This window comes from Molothrus ater, chromosome 2, assembly GCF_012460135.2.
Source record: "Molothrus ater isolate BHLD 08-10-18 breed brown headed cowbird chromosome 2, BPBGC_Mater_1.1, whole genome shotgun sequence".
Lineage (NCBI taxonomy): Eukaryota > Metazoa > Chordata > Aves > Passeriformes > Icteridae > Molothrus > Molothrus ater.
This window is the reverse complement of record NC_050479.2, coordinates 30,932,324-30,952,222: the sequence shown is the minus strand read 5'-3', so window position 1 is coordinate 30,952,222 and position 19,899 is coordinate 30,932,324. Positions and strand designations below refer to the sequence as shown.

Genomic DNA, 19,899 nt, shown 5'->3' with positions numbered 1-19,899 from the left:
TGCACTGCGTGCTGAAGTTAAAAGGAAAGGGGATAGGCATTACCCTATAAAAGTTGTTTCACAAGCAAGTGATTTCTGAATCCATTTTAACAAGACAAACCCTCTTACTCCCAAGATCTCAAAAAACCCAGTCAGCTCAATTTTATTAGGAACATGAAGATAACAGACCCATGCAACACAATCAATTTAATTTTTGTCTTAGCTGAGATAGAGGCCAGACTGTAGGAAGGGAGTCCATCAGAAATCAGGAGCTCCATATGAGCAGATACAGTAAAACTGTTTCCTGTCTGCACTTTTGCTAAAGTCAACATACAGTATGGATTCTCTGATGTACAAGGAGTGTTTGTCCTCCTATTTTCAAGAAAATTACTTCAACTCACTACCCCTTGAGTTTTCTTTGCAAAATGTGGTTAAAATGGGCCAAAGGATTCAAAAGCTGCTGAGGAGAGACAACAAAGAGACACAGATGCACAAAGTAAGGATGTGAATTTGTTTTCTGAAGCTGTAACAATAAAAAGAAAGGAGAAAGAATAATCTGGGCCAGCAGTTCCAAAAATATGACATAAATATCATCTGCAGTTTGAAAGTGGTATGCAAATAACATCTGAACAGCCAAATGATGTTTGTGTGTGCCACTGAGACTACATTTGTAAAAGCCTTGTGCAGAGTACAATCAAGCTGAAACAAACCACAAGCATTTAATTTATCATAACTGGCGTGGTAAGAGCCTCCTCCCTAACACAGCACACTCTGACTGTCCTGCCTGCACTGCACCAATTTTAGGAGAGTCCTACTACATCTGCCAAGGACCATCATGGTATACAAGTTTCCTCAAAAGATGTGCCAAAATTGCACTGTTGTTACTTCAGCCATGTAAGGAAAAAAAACAAACCCACGCTTCTAGAAAGAAAATATAGTTCAGGAGTATATAACTGAATGGAGAAACTTCACATTTGAATTGAAGAAATGATAACATGCATTCCAGTTCCAGCCTGAAAAGATGGGAATGCAGAGATGGAAGAGGATTATACACCTCTGCCTAGGTCAGTCCATAACTCTGTTCAGAGCTCAGAACTCAATGCAGAGAAAGCTATCAGAAAAAAAATATTATTACTTAATATTTATGTAGCACTTTTCATCTGGCAATTTTTAAGCAAGCAATACATTAAGTAATTTACCAAGAAAAAGAAAAACATACATTGGCCTTCTGTGGGATCAGCAGCTTATACTTTCAGAGGAAAACAATTCTACTTTATTAAACTTTAAGGCCTGAATTTACTATACATTATTCACTGTTACATTTCAAATTGGCAGCAAGGTAATCAATCAGGTTATTAGCTCCAAAATGCATTTATCAGTGCATTTTGCTATGTTTCCATATTAAGAAAACTACAGAAAAACTTGGAGCTGTTAACATCTTTTTATCATTGGTTAAGAACTACCAAGTTAGGGCACTGTAATTGTTAAAAAAACCAAAACAAACCAACCTGAAAAAATATCCTACCTTCCAACTTTGCCACCCTGGATTATTCTCTTGCTAACAATGCCCAGTTAATGATTCTTCCACTTTATTTCAGGTCATCTGTTGAGATCTTTCTGAAATAATTTTCACCTACAACAGGGCTTCTTGTTTGTGGGTAGCAGCACATGTCAGCTTGGCACAGCTTTCCTTTTACACAAGTGCAAGATGCTTCCTTGTGTTAATACAGAAAGCTATCAAAAACATACAGTGGCTGGATTTAAAAACAGATTCCATAGCACTGGCCATCATTAGCATTTCTAGCCAGCAACATTATGCTGATCTGAAAATAAATCTTTTGGGACAATGATTTCAAAAATACAGTTCACATGCTCACTGTGACAGAGCAATTCCTGTATTTCAGATATTTGGTCTATCTCTCTTCTGGCAGCACACTGATTTTTATTGCTGGTGAACTCAGACAAGGGACTGCTCTTTATAAGACAAAATACAAGCACAAGCAAATACGATGGCTGCATCCACTCAATTCATTCCTTCTTTTTTAATGCATTAAATGGGTACACAAATTTAGGCAACATTTAAACTTTTGGCAAATAGCTAATTTACCACATCAGTAACATAAATGTCAGTAATTTTTGACTTGGGACACTGTGGCAGTGAATCACCGGAAAAATCAGGGATTCATCTTGTCTCCTTCTCTCCTTTAGTAGTAGGGAGATCAATATTCAGAGGGGGATAAACTTTCTGTTCTCTGAGGTACTGAACTGAGCAAGGCTGGATATAAGAAAAAGGTGGATCTTTAATCCAAGTAAGCAGCTCTTTATTATGACATCTTGCTTTTGTAACTTCTTTATTAATCTTAACTGTTAGAAGACAAGTTAAGTTGCGTGAGAGCATCTTATGATTATTATATGCGCTCCCACAAATACAACTGATACTTTAAATTAATTTTCCTTAACAGTTTCCTTAGCAGTTTCATATTTCTTCTATGCTCCACTTGCAGCTGGTGTTCTCACATAATTTACACAGCCAGGAGTTAAATAATCTCTTGAAAATCAAAAGTAGAATTATGAGGCTCAATACACCAGTAGTAAATACAGTAAACACTTGACAAAAATACAGAGACAATTGAGATGTGGAACCAGTTCATTTTTGTACATCCCTAAAAGCATCTGTCTAATTAGGTTCATTTTTTGACAGACAAGAATGGGATTAGATCAGCATTATTGTAGCAGCCACATGACAGAACCTAGATGGTTATATTTGTCAAGCATTTAATTAATTTCTAGTCTTGTACTGGCCTCTCATTTACAAAGCTCATGGGAGACTACATGACTATCTCATGAGCAGGAATCATGTTTACTCACATGTCAGGGTTAACCTACAGTGAAATTGTCACCTTTATAAATACTTAACATTTCAAAAATGGCATTCTGTCTGGGAGGAGAGGAAGATCCAAGCCCATTTGTTCTTCCTCCTTTTTCCTGAAGGGAGGAGGGGAGAAGTCAAGTTCTGTATTTTAGATAACAGAGACATAATTCCTAACAGATTGCAATAATGTACTGAAAACATGGTCAGGAAACAACAACTGTAAGCCCCTAGTTGTTCATATGACAAATATTTCACTGAAAAGTGGAGCAACATCAAAAAGCTAGAAAACAAATGGTCATTCTCAGCTCTGCCAGTGTTGCAGCTGGTATTCACACAGGATTAGATTAATCCATGAGACACTTTTTCAGATCTTATCCCAGGTGTCAGTTAAGCAAGAAATCAGGCTCACGATAACCGAAGAGTTTAAAATCGCCTTCAAATCGTGCATAGAGGCGTCTTATGTCTCTCTTGCTAATTCCTGAAAAATACCGCTCTACTTTTGTTCTGTTGTACACTGTTATGCCTGGGGGGATTGTGGGGTATGATACCAAGTGGTCTATGCCAGCTGCTTTCAAGATATACGGAGCATCGTCCTCCAGGGTCTCGTGGTGTCCAATCACACTGTATGTGATTTCACAGGGAGCACAAAGTTCCACATATGTTACCCAGTGAATGATGTGGTCACCAAACTGAAGATCCAGCCATCGGTGATTAGGGTCCCCCAGGTAGCGCACAAAATCCTCAAACTGCAGCCCTTTGGTCTCTGTGCGGTTCTTCCTGTACTTACGGATGATGCCAGGAGCAATTTCATGCCGGTACCAAGGTTCAAATCGAGGATTGTGCACAAACTTGTCCTTAAACGCAGAAATAAGTCTTTCAAATGGATCTCTAACAATAAAAAACTTGAAGTATAAATTCAGTCTAAACAGAGGAAGAAAAGAATTAAATAATTAAGGAAAGTGTTTAGCATATACTTACAAAATGTACATGAACTCTGACCACAGACACAGCAACCTGAATCTTAGAGCACTTGTATCAATATTATAATCAATGGGACTAAATACAATTTCTGTCTTCTTACTAGCAGTTTTTACATACAGGACAAAGAAGAAATGGTTAATACTAGTTTTCACATTTATTCTATTCAAACTGGAGGAGTTTAGCTTATCTCAATCCATAATAAACAGGAGACAAAAGACACTGAAATTAAAGATATTTGTAATGTCATGTGATCAAGCTCAAAAAACCAAAATACATAACATGAAGAAGTTCTCCATACATGGACATGGAGAAAAGTGCATTGGTGCAGCTAAATGTATATAGAAGGCTGCATTTTTCACTGGCAGGCAGTTAGATAAATTGCTGCTTAAGTACAAAGAGGTTAAGAATAGTATTTTATTTTGATGTTTTGTCATGCTTTCAAATAATGGCTGAGAGTACCACTGAAACATGAGACCACAGTTTTCAACAGAATTTAATGTACTACTGTGATACAGTAATATGTAATATTCTGTAGTCAGATTATCTGTAGGAGGAATAAATTGAAAACAAAATCTATTTCAATAAATAGCTAAAAAAAGATATTGAGAGCACAGTCTTCACTGAAATAAGGATGGATGGACTGGACATGGATAGACTCTTCAGCCTGTACACCACTTGCATCATACTTCAGATATTCCAGACTTACTCCTAGTCAGGCAGGGCTAGGTAGAGGTCAGCAAACTGAGTCAACAGATCCACACCATCCTGCTTTCCACACCTAAAACTCTGGTAATTTCAGATCCAAACCAAACCCATGTTACACACCTCCAGCATTGCTTCCATGCTGAGCAGAACACAGCAACCCAAACAATAATGGATTCAACTTCATATATCCTAACTAGGGCTTACCCCCAGGTGAACAGTTCCTTTCTGCAGGGCGACTCAGAGGGCGGGAAACAGATCCATGTTCTCAAGAATGCAGTGACCATATTTTCCTTTGCACAATATCAACACAATCAAGTGACCCCAATTCTCCAGGCACAGCTGTGATAAATATCCTTGTGCCACTGCATGCAACAAAAACCCTTGGGCTGAGCTCTACCAACACGTGACACATGTATAAAGGACTGACTCATCAGAATGGTGCAATGCACACAAATCCATGCAAGAACAGGCTTACAAGTGTCCACTGTCATCCTATGTCCTGTTCTCTCCATGCTGCCAACCCCTTACAGGGATTATATATGGCATAGGCTCTCATAGAGATGAGAGCAGGCACAGTTAAAAATCTAGCCAAAGTAATGTAGAAGTTCTATTGCAGAATATTTTTTGGCTCTGAAAATAACCAGAAGCACTTAAACAGGAAAACAAAGTGGTTCAGCTGAATGGAAAATATTCTGGGGCTAAGAAGCACTAACAATTTAAATCTAACCAGCTCAGTCCCAGTAAGTCAGTCTGCTGCAACGACAATCTTACCTGTAGGCAGTAAGGTTTACCATATGAGACATCAGGATGGGCTGTCCAACTAAACCTTCTGTTCTGAAGGTCAGCTATCTAACAACTAGGTAGGCATTGAATTACAGAAACCTTATGTGCCAAGGAGTTGGTTGGCTCACCTAACTATATCACAAATGACACTGGTGCTCTCCTTCAAAGCCAGTAGGAAGGCAGATACAGCAACATCTGTGAGGATAACAGAATAGTGCCATAATACAAATGGTGGAGCAGAAACCCTGCTGCCCTCAGTTTCAGACACAGACTTCAGCTGTACCCTTGATTGCTCATAACACTACTGACCTCAAACCCCTCCCACACTCACTGGCAGGGCCACTTACCGTTTTTTAATTTCAGAGTCACTGAAAGAGGACAAGCGTGGAAGGCCATTCTTCTCATGATCATGTACAATGTTTTCTGGGATCTCTTCTATGGAAGAAAATGCTCCTGGACAAATCAAAATGAGAGAGCAAGTGATTCATTCAAGGGGAAAAAAAACCAGTGAGTATGAGCAAGCATGTATGGCTGACAGTTTTATGTCTTTGTCTTTTCTTCATTTTTACCATTTAAAGTTACTATGTTCAAAACTGTTAAATTATGAGAGATTCTGACTGCAAAGCTGAAAACTGTTAAAATTCTTCAGGGTACGTGACATCAAGGTCCAAGACCAAACGGCCACAAAATTCTCAGAAAAGCATATTATGCAAATTTAATCAGCAATTATGTCTAAGCCTGTAACTCCTCACGTGTCAGTGTCCCCATTCTCTTTCCCTCTGCCTGCACACACAAATGGAGGAAGACTTTCAGGATTAACTCAGAAGAAGGAACCAGTTTTTTTTGGCTGAGCTTCAACCACCAACAAAAATAAATGCTATGAGCTGCTTTTGGAACTGGTTCAATGCAAAAGTACTTTGCTTTCAGGATCCATAAAGTTTTTTTAACAAGTATGCTGTGCTGAAACAAAAATTCCAATCAGAGAATACTCCACAGATTAAAAGGCACTAAAATTAACAACAAAAGTCTCCAGACACTCATTTCTGAAAGCACATGAGCTGACAAGAAAAATAACGTCACTTAACTCTGCTGCATTCATTTTAGTATCCTGATCCTGGAAGGTTTTATGACCTTGAGAAACATCTCATGTGGCCCCCTGGGCTTTAGGCATAAGCCTTCACACAACAGCATCGTTTCAGAACATCAACCTGCAACAAGCACAGGGTGCTACAAAACAAGCCTGTTAAGTGAAAGCCTCTACAGCCTTCTCGTTTCCAGAACTCAAGTGAATAATACACACCACTCAGCTGCTCAGTTTTCCAATTTTTTTTTTTCCTGGAGGGGGCAGGGGTGAGGGGTGGGGACTGGGGTTGTATTTTATCAGTTTCAGGTTTTCAATTGTATTTTTTGGTACCATAGGTGAATCACATGTGGACAACAGATGTCAGATGAGACACCTCACAGGACATAGTCAGTACAAGCAGTAGCAGAGTTAGCTCCCCCACAGTGCCATAGCTGCATTTCCCCCTCCTGAACCACTTGGGTATTTGGGCATAAATTATTCCCCCTCTTGTACAGCCCTGCCTTCTGAAACTACCCAAAGAGGAGAAAGTTAGGTCAACCACAGCAGTAGCCCTCATCAGCAGACACCAGTGCACTGGCAGCTCAAGTAAAAAAAGACCATATTTATGTGGAAGCAATTTTCTATCATTATCCAAGATGACAGAACTAGGAAAGTCAAGGTGAAAAGTTCTCTGCTGCTAAGACGTGAGTTATCCTCCACTCAGCATAGCCAATACATGCCTGCCCATTCTGAGGCATTCTTTGCATATTATCTCTCAAATGCTGCTAAGAGCAGGTACTTCCAATGCCCTCATACAGTTCCATATTTAGTACTTTGAGTGTTGCTTTCATAGGTATTGAGAAACATGCATACACATAGGTATGTGTGTATCTCTGCTGGATTTTTAGCTCACATCCATAGATGAAGGATGAAATTAACATTAAAGTTTTTAATGTTAGTACTGCTTGCTAGAAAAGCTTTGCTGAGGGACACAGCTCATTTGCTAATTTTTCAAACACACTTATCTCTTTGTTCCTTCTTTCACCATCTGTTATAACATACCTTTGGTGACCAAACAATAGTGTAAAGCACCTCAGAATCTTTGTAACTCTTAAGATGGTTCACTGACAGAACACACACAAGATTTCAGCAAGGCCAAGAGTAGCTGCCAAGTTTTAACTGGCTTTCTTAATGGCTAAAATCTCTAGTTAAAAGTCACTGGCCTTGAACCAGAAATTTAATATTATTATTACTTAGCAATTATAATACCTTTTCATACACTTTCAAATTCTATAATTTAGTTCACCCTTTCAAAGATAAGAAACCTACCTACTACACGCATATGGGTACTCTGTCATGACTCATCTTTAGAGCCAAGTAATAACAATACTTATTTTTACAGAAAGAACAGATCTCATTTTAAGGGGATGTTTTGAAAGGACAAGAAACAACTGTGATAAGTGAAAAGCTGAAATTAAGTATCAGTGTACAGAAATGCAGAAAGAATCCATTTCAGTTACCCCAGTTAGAACAATTCCATTTCCTTCTCCTCCTCCTCCTCAAAGAAACCCACACACCCACAGAAAAGCAGATACCATTTAAAACGATCAAGACTTTTTTCCACTGAGTGTTGCCCACTTTTGGCGTCTGACAAAACAGGATCTTGTGCTTGTCACACACAAATATTCGGTCCAAGACGAATTTGGAAACTGCAGTATGAGAGAGATCTCTCAATGCAGTGTCTTTGCAGACATTCCTGAGAAGCTCAAGTCTTTCCATATGAACCAGGGGTTGGCGGATCAGATTTCCTGAAAATGCTTTTCCAGTTGGCTTTATGAAATGCAGAGGAGAAAGAAAAAACAAAAGTTAAAGACTTTAGTTCTCAGATCAAATTATGAAGTAGAAAAATCCCCAAACTATGCACCCTAATGACTCCCAGATTAAAACATTGCTATGTATTAACTAAAGGAGTAGCCAACAGTTTGCTTCCTGTGCTGCTGCTGTACTTTGGTTCAGCTCTTAAGACATTACGTGGTAGTACATACAGTAGTAAGAGCTTTTCCATATAACAATTTAAGTCTGTTGCACAGCAGCAGAGTCTTATCTGTGTGGATAAAGCATGCCTTGATCAAATACTGGAACTCCCACAGAATTTCAACAACCTGTAATCAAGGCTTCTGAGAGGTTAGGACAGGAATTCCAACATAAATTATGCTTTAAGCTCTGAGAAGATGGGGCTGACCCATGGTGTGATTCTTGGGAACGTCCTGTGTAGGCTAAGAGTTGGACTTTATTATCCTTGTGGATCCTTTCCAACTCAGAATATTTTGTGACCCATCTGGCTGGGAAAAAATTTAGGATCAAAGTTCTGTGTAGTTGTGTTATTCTCTAGCACCTGTAGGCATCCAGTGTTTCCATTTATCCAAGTTGAAATAAAATCAGGTAAATAAAAATGTGAACATTGAGCATCAGTGTGACAAACAAAAGAAGTATCAGGATACCTCTCCCCAAAAATGAATGAGCTGTTTCACATGTCTCATTTTTCTGAGACTAAGAAAGGAACCACAACCACCTTTTGCCTCACAACTAGTGGAGTGAGAGGAAAAAGGAGATTCTCTAGTTAAGGGGTGATAGGAAAGTTTAAATTTCTACTGACAAATTTTCACCTTTCCAATAACTGAATGGCAATCCCCAATATCAATACAGACTAGGGGATGAACTGATTGAGACCAGCCCTGCCAAGGGGATACTGGGGATACTGATGAGTGAATTGGATTTGTGCTGGCAGTGTGTACTTGCAGCCCAGAAAGCCAACTGCACCCTGGACTGCATAAAAAAAGCACAGTGGCCAGCAGGTCAAAGGAGGGGATTCTCCCTCTGTACTCTGCTCTACTGCCACCTGGAGTGCTGCACACATCCCTGGGGCCCAGCACAGGAAAGACATAGACCTGTTAAGGGAAGGTCCAGAGGAGGCCATGAAGATGGTCCAAGATGGAGCACCTCTCCTATGAAGACAGGCTGAGACAGCTGTGGCTGTTCAGCCTGGAGAAGAAAAGGCTCCAGGAAAACTCACTGCAGCCTTTCAATACTCACAAGGGGTTTGTAAGAAGGACAGACTTTTTACCAGGTGACAAGACAGGGGTAATGGTTTTCAACTGAAAAAAAATAGGTTTAGACATTAGGAAGGAATTTTTTCCTATGAGGGTGGTCAGACACTGGAACATGTTACCCAGAAAAGCTGTGGATGGCCCACCCCAGAAATGTTCAATGCCAGGTTGGATGGGGCTCTGAGCAACTTGGGCTAATCAAAGGTGTCCCTGTCCATGGCAGAGGGCTTGGAACTAGACCATCTTAAACAGTCCCTTCCAACTCAAACCATTCTGTGATTCTATGATTTTAGGTACAGTGTCCAAGCTACAGATGGAAAAGGAATTATTTTACTTTTTGTCCCAACCTTTCTAAGGAAAAAAAAAAATCTGCTTTTTCTGTTTGTTATTCTTCTCCAATACCCCCTGCTCAGAATGTAATCTGAACAGTCTGTCAGATTATTTTATTTGTCCAAACAATTCTTTCTGCATGTAACCAAAATTAATGTTGTTACTCTACATTTCATGCTGTCAGGAAGTCAAGAGGGAATTGTTTTAGATCCAGAAACCTTATTATCCTCTTCCATACTAGTAAAGAAAGCTAATAAAATTATCTCTATATAGATCTACTTTCCATTTAACAAAGTGTTTTTCCCAAGTATTTTGAAGGTAACTTAAATTTTATGCTTTTGAAAAATGACACCAAAAAGAATCATGCTTATACAGCTAACCTACCTTCCATGCTGCATCACAAAAATACTTTAAAGACTAGATGAGTTATGTACTAATGCAAAAAAAAAGAATTTGATTTATCGCACTCTGCAACTGCTCTCAAATTTACATTTGTATAAAGGATTTTCAGAGTTCCGTAGTCGATTTGTTGAAAGCACAGAGCTATGCATCTAAAAGATCAACTGGTATTGACTACTATTGTGTTCATATTCTACTTTGGAAAAATGCTGAAATGTGAAACACAAAGAGCACAAAATACGAAGAAGAAATTGGCAGTGATAAAAAGAAACAGAGAGATTGGGCAGAAATCTAAGAGAATAGCACAGACACAGGCTTGCCCTCAGCAAGCACAAACCTGATCGCTATGGCAAGACAGAACACAAGTAATCCAAAACTGGGCCATTACATTAAAAAGGCTAACAAAAACGACTGTCCTGACTTGATAAAGGAGTACTGTAACAATTTTCTCCTAGAAATGGAAACACATTAAGTTGAATCACTCAGATGAAACAAGACAGCAGATTACCGTAACAAACCAGCTTTGTGAAGTTAAAATGAATTCTGTCGCCTCTATCTAAATAGAACAGTCTGAATAAATAATTCCTGTCTAGCAATTCATCTGAACAACAGGAAGCCCTTCCTTAATCTCTTCTTTTCTTCTACTTTTTAATACACATAACCTTTATCTCAAGAGTATGCACCTGGAATTCTTGAGGCCAATGTTTTTCCTGTGGCACATGTAGCTCCTCCACTTTTGTCACAGCTGTCAGAATCAATGGCTCTTGCTTGGAACCATAGCCTGAAGAAGGGAGAGAGATAACAGCATTACAGAAGGTGAGGGGAAAGAAACTATTTCTGCTTTACAACTAAAACACATGAACTTTACTTTCTGTATTAACCTTACAAAACACTAGGATTTGTTTCCACATGGAAAGGTACTAGACAAGACAGACACAGACAATGAATATTTTAAAGGATGTACTCTGGGAATTTTGAATGCAACTTCATTTGAGTTTTATCGAAGAAACATACCCATTATATTTTACTTGGCTTTTTTGTTTGTTTTCTTTGCTTTTTTCTAAAAAGTGTGCAGAGATATCAAAGTCTTGAATCCAAATACCTCAATTGATAGATAATTTGGTATAACTATATGGACTTGTGCATAGGAGATTTTTATTTTTCAATGAACTTGCCAAAGCATGTCCAAATAAAAAACTTAAATCTATCAGGTTCCTCTCTCCCTTTATACTAGTAAAAATGTCTCTTCTTTTGTAGACTATTAAACTTACAAGAAGAAGTGTCATTATGGACATCCTTTTGTTTCTGTGGTACTCTAAGTAAGCACCTATAATCAACAATAAATAAAGATCCCCTTCTTCCTTTATTACTGGACCGATGGCCTTCTTTAGAGATTCTCACAACAACAAACTCAGCTTTTTCTTTTTTAGTGATTTTAGGACAGCTAGTAGTTTGAGACCAAATTAAAGCATGTAAGGAAGCACCCTTTTCATCTTTTGCATTTAGTATGGTACAAAAAACCCAAAAAATAGCACATGGTTTTAGCTTTAGTCTACACAGTGCAGAAAAATCAAAAATAATTTGAAGCAGCTTTCCCTAACTACAAAGCAAAAAGAACATGTTTTCTCCCTGAAAATTTATTTCCATCCATATTGGATTACTTTTCCCTTCATATAGATTCTTCTATGAATAATGTTTCCTCATCTGCATCCACAGGGGCTTACTGTTTCATGGTTGAGAAAGTGTGAGCACTGCCTATGCCCTTTTCTTCAGGGAGTACTCAACTCTGCCTACACTGGATTTTAACAAAGGGCACGCATGGAAAAGCAAGTTAAAACTGAAAGCAATGGAAGCATTCAAGCATTCAGAAACTGTAACTGTTGCTGTGCACAGACTTGCTTCATGGTGTTCTGTAAAATACAAGTAATCTGATTCAGTGAAAGAGCAGCTAAACTATTTTTTCACTATCATTGTGTAAAAGCATGCCTGTAGATGCTACTAGGAATGATGGACAGAAACTTGCTCCTTAAGAAGTTCCTATTGCTCATGCACCCAAGACATCAGTAAAAGGCTTAAACAAAAGAATATTGATTCATTGAGCATCGGCTGGTTTTATTCCATCTGCTAGGAAGACACAGCGAAAGAAGAAAAATTTCTGACAAGTTATATTTTATTAAGTCTAGAGGAGCTTCTCCAGGATTTGCCATCCTGTTTGGACTTCCTCCAAAATTCTGTTGGTATAGTCAAAGTATTTCCCTCAACCAGTTTTATTACAAACACTCCAACACATATATACACTTAACTATAGTCATGCCTTTGCAGGAAAAGCTTAAGAATTTATGTATCATCTGCTCAGAGAACTATTCAAAAGGACTGGAAGATTCAGCATTGAAAAAAAAAAGAAAAAACTTGGCAAGCCAAGATAATAAAAAGCAAATAAATGCAGAGGCTATGCTCTAGCAATTATTATTTTTAACTGCATTTTAATTTTCCTGAGAAATTCTGATGAAAAGAAACACCCAAACAATACCTGAGCTGGGAAACAAGAGTTGGCATAGAGTGAAATACTGGAAGATATAACTACTAACATAAGACTAGCTGATTTGCAGATGCACCAGGACAGAACAGCTGGGTCCAAGGAAAGCTAAGTTAGTCTACATTTCTCTCTGTAAGACTTGCTGAATAAATCTTCACATAGAAGTGTATTATTTATAAAGGTACACCTAATGTATTATCCATTATCCAATTATTGAAAAACACAGCACAAGTGTCAATGCTTCAAAAGTAACGTATTTTTTGCATGTCTTAGGAAGATGCAGAAACAGATCTCATGAGACTCAAAGTCATATCATCACCTTCACCCAAAGCTCTCCGTAGGGTGGCTTTGTAAGAGCAGCTTCCCAGCAGACACAAAAGTAACATGCTGTGTGGTGTCATCAAATGGCTTAAATTCCTCATCATCTTAATAACATCTCGGCTACTTAAGCTGAGCAAAAGCCTATAAGCTGTTTACAAGTCAAATAGCAGGGGATAAAACTGAATGCAAGAAGCAGGTCAGAGGTGGCTAGGCAAAGTGCATTGCAAATGAAATAAAACTTTCCACAAGTTTTACATAATGCCTCAGCCACAAGACAAGCAGTGACAAAAAGACAGAAACTAGTATCATGTGAAATGAACTCTTCAGTACCCTCTGAGTCTCTTCTGACTTTAAACAGGTAATAGTGCTCTGTTGTTTTTGCACATAATGATACTGAAACTAAACGTAATTGAAAAAGCAGACCTGCCAAGACAGTACTGCCAAACATGATCCCTTCTGTTCTTAACCACCAAAAAAATCTCCTGTGATGTTAGATTTGCAGACTTCTAGCAAGAAATGGAACTGAGTATCAGCACTGTCACTTCCAGACATTTAGTTGTTCTGTTCTCAGTCCTACTGAAGAAGAGATAATATGCCAAGAGCTACTTTCATAGAAAAGAATATTTTTGTGAAGCACTATTCAATTTTCTGTTTCACATCAAACATTAAAGCTGAACTTACCATCTGGGTCTTTAAAAGTCAATGTGATAAACTTGCTAGCAACCATGAACATGAATATCACCCAAAAGCATGCAGCTAGCAGCAGCCACTGGTGGTGCATGTTGTCAGCATGTATGTGAGCCATATAAAGTTGGCACTTCCTGTTTGAAAGAGAAAACATTGACACATTAATTATTTTTGTTACAGTTTAGAAAAAATACTTTCCATTACCAAAAAGAAAAAACTTTAATATGTACATGTGTCATAAAACATAGCAGTAGATTCCACGTTTAAATTTTGTCCATTCAGCTGTATTTTTAAGCAACATTAAGGCTGAGACAATGTAACTACTGGCTGCTATCAAAGGGAGGCTTCACTCCTTCACCCGTGTTCACATTCCCCCCTTCTGCTTGTGCTGGGAATAGCACTGTCTGTCTGACTGCTTGAGGAGATAGATCAAAACCCCCATTTTTAAAAAAAAGGGTTTATTTTTTGATTCAGCTTAGCAAGACAACCCATTGTAGGAGAGGAAGAGAGACTGAAGAAAGCTGTGCTCTCAGTGGTAGATGTACCATTAACACTATACTTGGTTATCCCAAGCCAGCTTATGACATATAACATGGACTCTTCCCCTGCCCAGCCCACAGAAATTACAGGCTGGAAGCTACCAAGCTGGAACACTAAGCTTAAACTGACCAAATATTTTTCAGTTTCCTTGCAGCATTGCCTACTACATGTAGCTCTATCGCTGCAGGTAAGCCTCAAAGAGAACTTCCTCAGGAGTGCAAGAAGGGTTACCCAAACAATTGAGATTGCAGTTTTAATGTGCAGAGAAACCACCCACAGGAACTGACTCAATACACACAGTTCTGTCCTGATTTTTGAAACTGCTATCCTAAAAATTTTTTTCTAAGACTGTAAGATTAAATATAAGGAAACCAATGATAAAAGAGATTGAAGTTCCCAGCCACTAAGAGAAATGTAAAATTTTAGGCTGTATCTTTAGCTGAATTTCCAACTTCTGATGGGCAATACACATGGAGGTAGACACCAGGTATCTGTGAAAGCTCCATTGCAAATAAAAAAATAACCCACTTCCAAAACCAAAACTACAAAAGTACAGCACTATTATCTCTACTGTTGCTGGACAGATAAGACACCTGAGGGGCTGAACACAGGTGCTGAAAAGAGTGAATACTTCCTTTTGAGAACCCATGCAGCACAACATCCAAGCATTTAACCAAAGAGGATCTAATACAAAAATCTCATACAATGACATCCTCCCAACAATCCTATAATTAGCAATAGGATCAAACTCAGTCCTAAAGTAGCCACATGCAACTTCAATGAGAGTCACATCTGCATGGTTTGTGATCACAATTTCTATGCTGGCATTTAAGTGAACTGCCAAGGAATACAAGAAATGCCCTCATTCCCAGTTATGATGCAAAAAAATGTTAGTTAACACTTCTAAGGGAGCGTTTATTAAGTTTCTCAGTCATATACCAGTATTCCACTTTCTTCATTCTCATAAAATTTCAATAACAGAAGTAAGCCTGGTTTTGATGTTGTTTCAGCATGTCCACCTGCAACATCACTACTACTGCTACAGGTGCCAATGCTTTTCCAACTAGCTTTTGCCTTCCAGCAATGCAAATGTTTCCAGGAAGAATTCTCTCTAAAGCTGACAGCAGTGAACCATCTTCAGGATATGGCTGAAAACCTGTGCAGGCAGTCAAACAGTTCAAAACAGACTTGGGACCCAAATGATGTATGCAAAAATGGGTAAGAGGACAAAAAGAACTGAATATCTCCAGTTAAAGGGAAAAAAATTATCTAGGATGGCAGTGTTCAGGCCTATTTCTATCTATTTCCTCATTTTTCAGTTTGGTTTCTGAAAGTTTCTTTCTTTCCCCCCCCCTTCTTTCATGAGTCCATTTTTAAGTACTTCTAAAAACACCACACCTAGGTATCAACTGTCTTTTGAACAACTATGGGTGCTGTGACCTCCATCAAGACAATGTTTCTCATCTGGTTTTTGCTGCAATTCCCTGGCTGACAACTGATCATGGAACATCCCAAACATGTTTATTCTTCATGTTCTGGAAAGCTGTTGACCAGAAAATACAAATATCATAGGAATTCCATCAGACTGGCCTCTTTTCAGCTAAGTACTTCAAAAGTTATTCCCACTCTAGTGTATCACTACACTAGTGCAAGCCTGCCCTAAGATACATGCTGAAAAGCATCAGGTCTCAAAGGTCCTCATTTTTCAGTCTGCCATGAAATGCACCATATTCCACTTAAGCACTGAGATTTGTTACCTTTACTCTCAGACACTGCATTTATTTCCAGCTCCCACAGAAGACTAAAATCAGATCTGATATCAAGACATAGAACTGTAGCAATGACATTTTTTACTTTTTAGGTAGCTCTGCTAAAACCATGAGACCTGTTCAGCATCCAAAACGCTGAATGCAGCAGACTGACAGAAGCTTGCAGAGAACACCCTGCAGGAGGAAAATCTCTAACAATCAGCTATGGGCTTTTCAGAGGTATAATGAAAAGTCTGGGCCAAACCTCTCTGCCCAACTCAGTATATTTGTCCTACATAAAGCAGGGTAGAAAGGCCTCCAACATTCATAGCATCCCTGCTAGTCTGCTCACTTCCATAACAGTGATGGATGCACACCATTCAGTAAGGACTATTGATCTATATCCCCTTATGTAATTCATGTATTGGATTTCTAAGAAATTGTGTTAAATCCCATGGGAAATGCAGTTGCTTTGTGCTCTGACCTGAATGCAGTTAGTGGAGAGAGGACCCTGCTGCCAGGTCCTGTGCTGTAGGGACAGGAGAACATTTCAGCCAGTCACCTACAAGCAATTCTCACCTTAAGGAAAGGCTTAGAGAGCAGGAAGGGGTCAGAACTGCAGCCCCATCCATAAGAAGCACCTCTTTTACCCTTAAAGACGTGGAAGCTGAGAGGAAAACATTAGCAGTTTTGTACACTCTTCTTTTTTTAATGTGCACATGAAATCTGCAACCATACTCATGAATGTAAGAGTCTTGTCAGAGGATCTGTCATAATGTAATTATGATATTACTACACTGTTACTTCCAGCATCCTAAAGTACATCTGCATCAGCAGCTCATCACTGATCTCAAGAAGCAAAGCTGTTCAAAGTTACAGACAGGAATACCTCAACCATTATGCTCAAATGTAACGATCAGTACTTTTTAAAAAAGTAATGTGATTATGTTCTTTCTCTGACTCTACCTTAATATTTTTTGTTGTTTTCACATAGGGCAATTGCATTTCCTGTTTCATCTCTAACCTTGCTGCATTTCTGTTGCCTCTCCTGCACTTATTTTCTAGTAAATACATGTAATAGCTTCTGGTTTTTCTCTTTAAAAGGCTCCTTCAGCTCCCAAAAGAGTCTTCTATTTCTGGTTGTCTAAAACACATTTTTTCTTTACAAGTAGACAAAAGCAAGAAGTATGTTGAAGGTTTAGTCAATTTTCTCACAATGAAATAGCTCTCTGGTTAGTTTCTCCCTCTTATTGCAATTCTACACTTTTTAGAAGCAAGAGATCTCAAAACTCCTGTCCCCACCCATTCCTCTGTCCTTCCCTCTCAGTGCTACCACAAAGGCAAACTGTCACATAACCCTCAGATTAGCCAGATGTAGGGTTTTGCATGAGAAAAAAGGGGATCACCAACACACACACCCCAACACACAATACAAATATGAACCAAAGATCAAGACACAGCATTGCAGGCTTGACCCGAAGCCCACAAGTAACCTGCTACCTCGAATAAACACTCACTCTTTGCAGAAGACTGCTGTCTTCAAGTGAATGATGGGACAAAGGGCAAACAATGTAAGCAGCATTAAAACTCAGTGCACAGTCTCTGGCTCTGCAGCTTATGCTGCCTGCACAGGGGCTCTTTGGCAGGACAGTCCCTGCACGCATCCTCAATGGCAGTGACACGCCAGGAGGCTCCAACTCCCAAGTGCTTGCCCATCAGCACATGATGACTCACATCACTGGAAATGGAACTGGTAAGGAAGGCAAAGCAACAGCTAACTGGGACTACCTACTTCATTTTCACCGATGCTTCCTTTGTGTTATTTTACAGGTACGAAAATCTGGCCAATTTGTTCTGCTTCAAAAAAAATTCAGACTAACATATATCACAGACGCTCCTTTGGCAAGTTGCGTGGCGCTACTTAATGCTCTAGCACACATCGTAACAGGCTGGTTCTTTCCTAAGGCTCGCCTCCTCCCGAGGGCACTAGCAGGCCTGCGTGTCTGCTCCTCCAGCTCCCGCTGGGGCCCGGGGCGCTCCCTGCGCACGCAGTTCACCTGTCAGCGGGATGTGCACCCCGAACCAGGGCAGCAGCAGCGCCGGCACCGCTGCGTGACCCGCCTGGGCCCGGGGCAGGCCCGGCGTGCGCCCGTCCCGCGGCGCCGGGCTGGGCCGGGACCCTGCGTGCCCTCCGTGCCCGGTCTGACAGACAGCAGCTCCGCTCCAGCGGGCACCCCACGCTCCTCACCGCTGGGAACGGCAGCGTCCAGGCTTCATGGGTGCTCCATTCATTCCGAAAGCCCAGAGCGGTCCCGGCCAAGAACAGGGGACAGGGCCGTGCTCTGACCGGCAGGGGACGAGCCGAGGCAATGCCCAGCCCCAGTCCCAGCCCGGCTCCGGGCGCAGGGACCTGGGATGAACCGACGTAAACTTTTCCCATTCTGGAGGGAAGCTGGGCGGGCTTCCCCTCACCCGGCAGAGACGTACAACCCATGCCCGCAGCGCCCGCTGGCATCCCCGCCCGACCCGGGGTGCCGGAGGAGCCTCTGCCCTGGGCTGGCGGCCGCCAGGCCTCCCCCCGCGGCCCGGCCCGGCCCCTCCCCGCTTACCGGCCCTCCAGCGCCGCTGCCCGCAGCCCCGGCCCGCGGCGGCGGGCTCCCGCCTCACTCAGCGGCACGGCCGGCCCGCTCGGGCGGCCCCGGCTGCCGGCGCATCCCCCCCCGCCCGGCTGCGGGCGGCGGCGGCGCCTCCCCGGCCCCGCTCAACCCCTGCCGCCGCCGCCCGGCCCTGCCGCCGCCGCCTCCATCTCCTCCCGGGGCCGCGGGCAGGCCCCAGCCCCGCCGCCGGGAAGGGGAGGAAGGTGAAGGCCGCCGCGGGGACGGCCCGCTTCGGCTGCGGGAAGACGCAGCGCCGCACCCGGCCGCCCGAAGGCGGGAGGGAGGGAGGAACCGAAGGCGGGCTGGGCAGCTCTGCCCTCCCCGCCCCGCCCCGCCTCTTCCCTCCTTCCCCTCGAGCGCGGCTTTCCAGCCGGACTCGCGAGTATGCGCTTGTGTACGTGTGTTTGGGTTGTTACGTTTGGGGTTTTTTAACTGTTAAAATATCTTCGTAGGTCACTAACGCTCGTGTTTAAGAAAAATATATGCATCTGGAAATTACAAAATCATTTATGTTGGAAAAGACCTCTAGGATCTTTGAGTCCAACCGCTCCCCCAGCGCTGCCAAGGGCACCCACTAAACCGTGTCCCCAGGAGTCACATCCATGTGGTTTTTGAACCCTTCAGGAAGGTGATTCCACCATTGTCCTTGGCAGCCTGTGCCAATGCTTGACAAACTTTCCATGAAGAAATTTTCCCAAAAACCTGACCTAGATCTCCTTTGGTGCAACTTGAGGCTCTTTCCTCTGGTCCCATCACTTGCTACTTGGGACATGAAATTGGTCCTTGCCTGGCTACAACCTCCTGTTAGGGACTTGAAGAGATCAATAGGATCCCTTTCCATGTGATTCTTCCTCCCTCATGTTTCTCCAAACACCTCTTACTGTTCCATTTTCTGAAGCCCACCATCAGGCAGGAAAGTTGTCCTTGGTCAGGCAGGAATGAAACAATTGAAACAATCTTTTTAGAGCCAGGCATTCCCCAAGGCCTCACCCTGCCATGGCAGACACAGGCTGGGTGCAGGCTCCAGGAGAAGAAAGCTGCTCTAAAGCCCTGTGAAGAGCAGCTGGAGTGTGATGGCAGGTGTTCTCTGAATGCTGCTGCAGCCCAGCCCAGGCTCCTTTTCCCCCATAGGCACTGTGTAGTGCACATAGCTGTGCACACAGCCGTGCACTCAGTGCTCTGCCCACTGGA

The 19,899-nt window shown here is 41.4% G+C and overlaps 1 protein-coding gene across 1 annotated transcript; it reads right to left on the bottom strand.

The window, feature by feature from the left end:
- Positions 1 to 476: 476 nt before the first annotated feature.
- CHST10 (carbohydrate sulfotransferase 10) lies at positions 477 to 18,962 on the bottom strand. Its single transcript, XM_036407033.2, has 6 exons — positions 18,661 to 18,962; positions 13,758 to 13,897; positions 10,903 to 11,000; positions 7,979 to 8,213; positions 5,668 to 5,773; positions 477 to 3,772 (listed from the first exon to the last, which is right to left on the bottom strand). The coding sequence occupies exons 2-6, from the start codon at positions 13,879 to 13,881 to the stop codon at positions 3,235 to 3,237; spliced, it is 1,101 nt and encodes a 366-aa protein (XP_036262926.1). The 5' UTR covers positions 13,882 to 13,897; positions 18,661 to 18,962; the 3' UTR covers positions 477 to 3,234.
- Between the last annotated feature and the right edge of the window lie 937 nt (positions 18,963 to 19,899).

Excerpts from the sequence above, each read along its gene's own strand:
- CHST10 (XM_036407033.2), bottom strand. The coding sequence starts at position 13,881 with ATGGCTCACATACATGCTGACAACATGCACCACCAGTGGCTGCTGCTA. Across the intron at positions 11,001-13,757 it reads GACTTTTAAAGACCCAGATG|GCTATGGTTCCAAGCAAGAG; the intron begins GTAAGTTCAGCT and ends TCCCTTCTTCAG. Across the intron at positions 8,214-10,902 it reads ATTGGCCTCAAGAATTCCAG|CCAACTGGAAAAGCATTTTC; the intron begins GTGCATACTCTT and ends CATTTCATAAAG.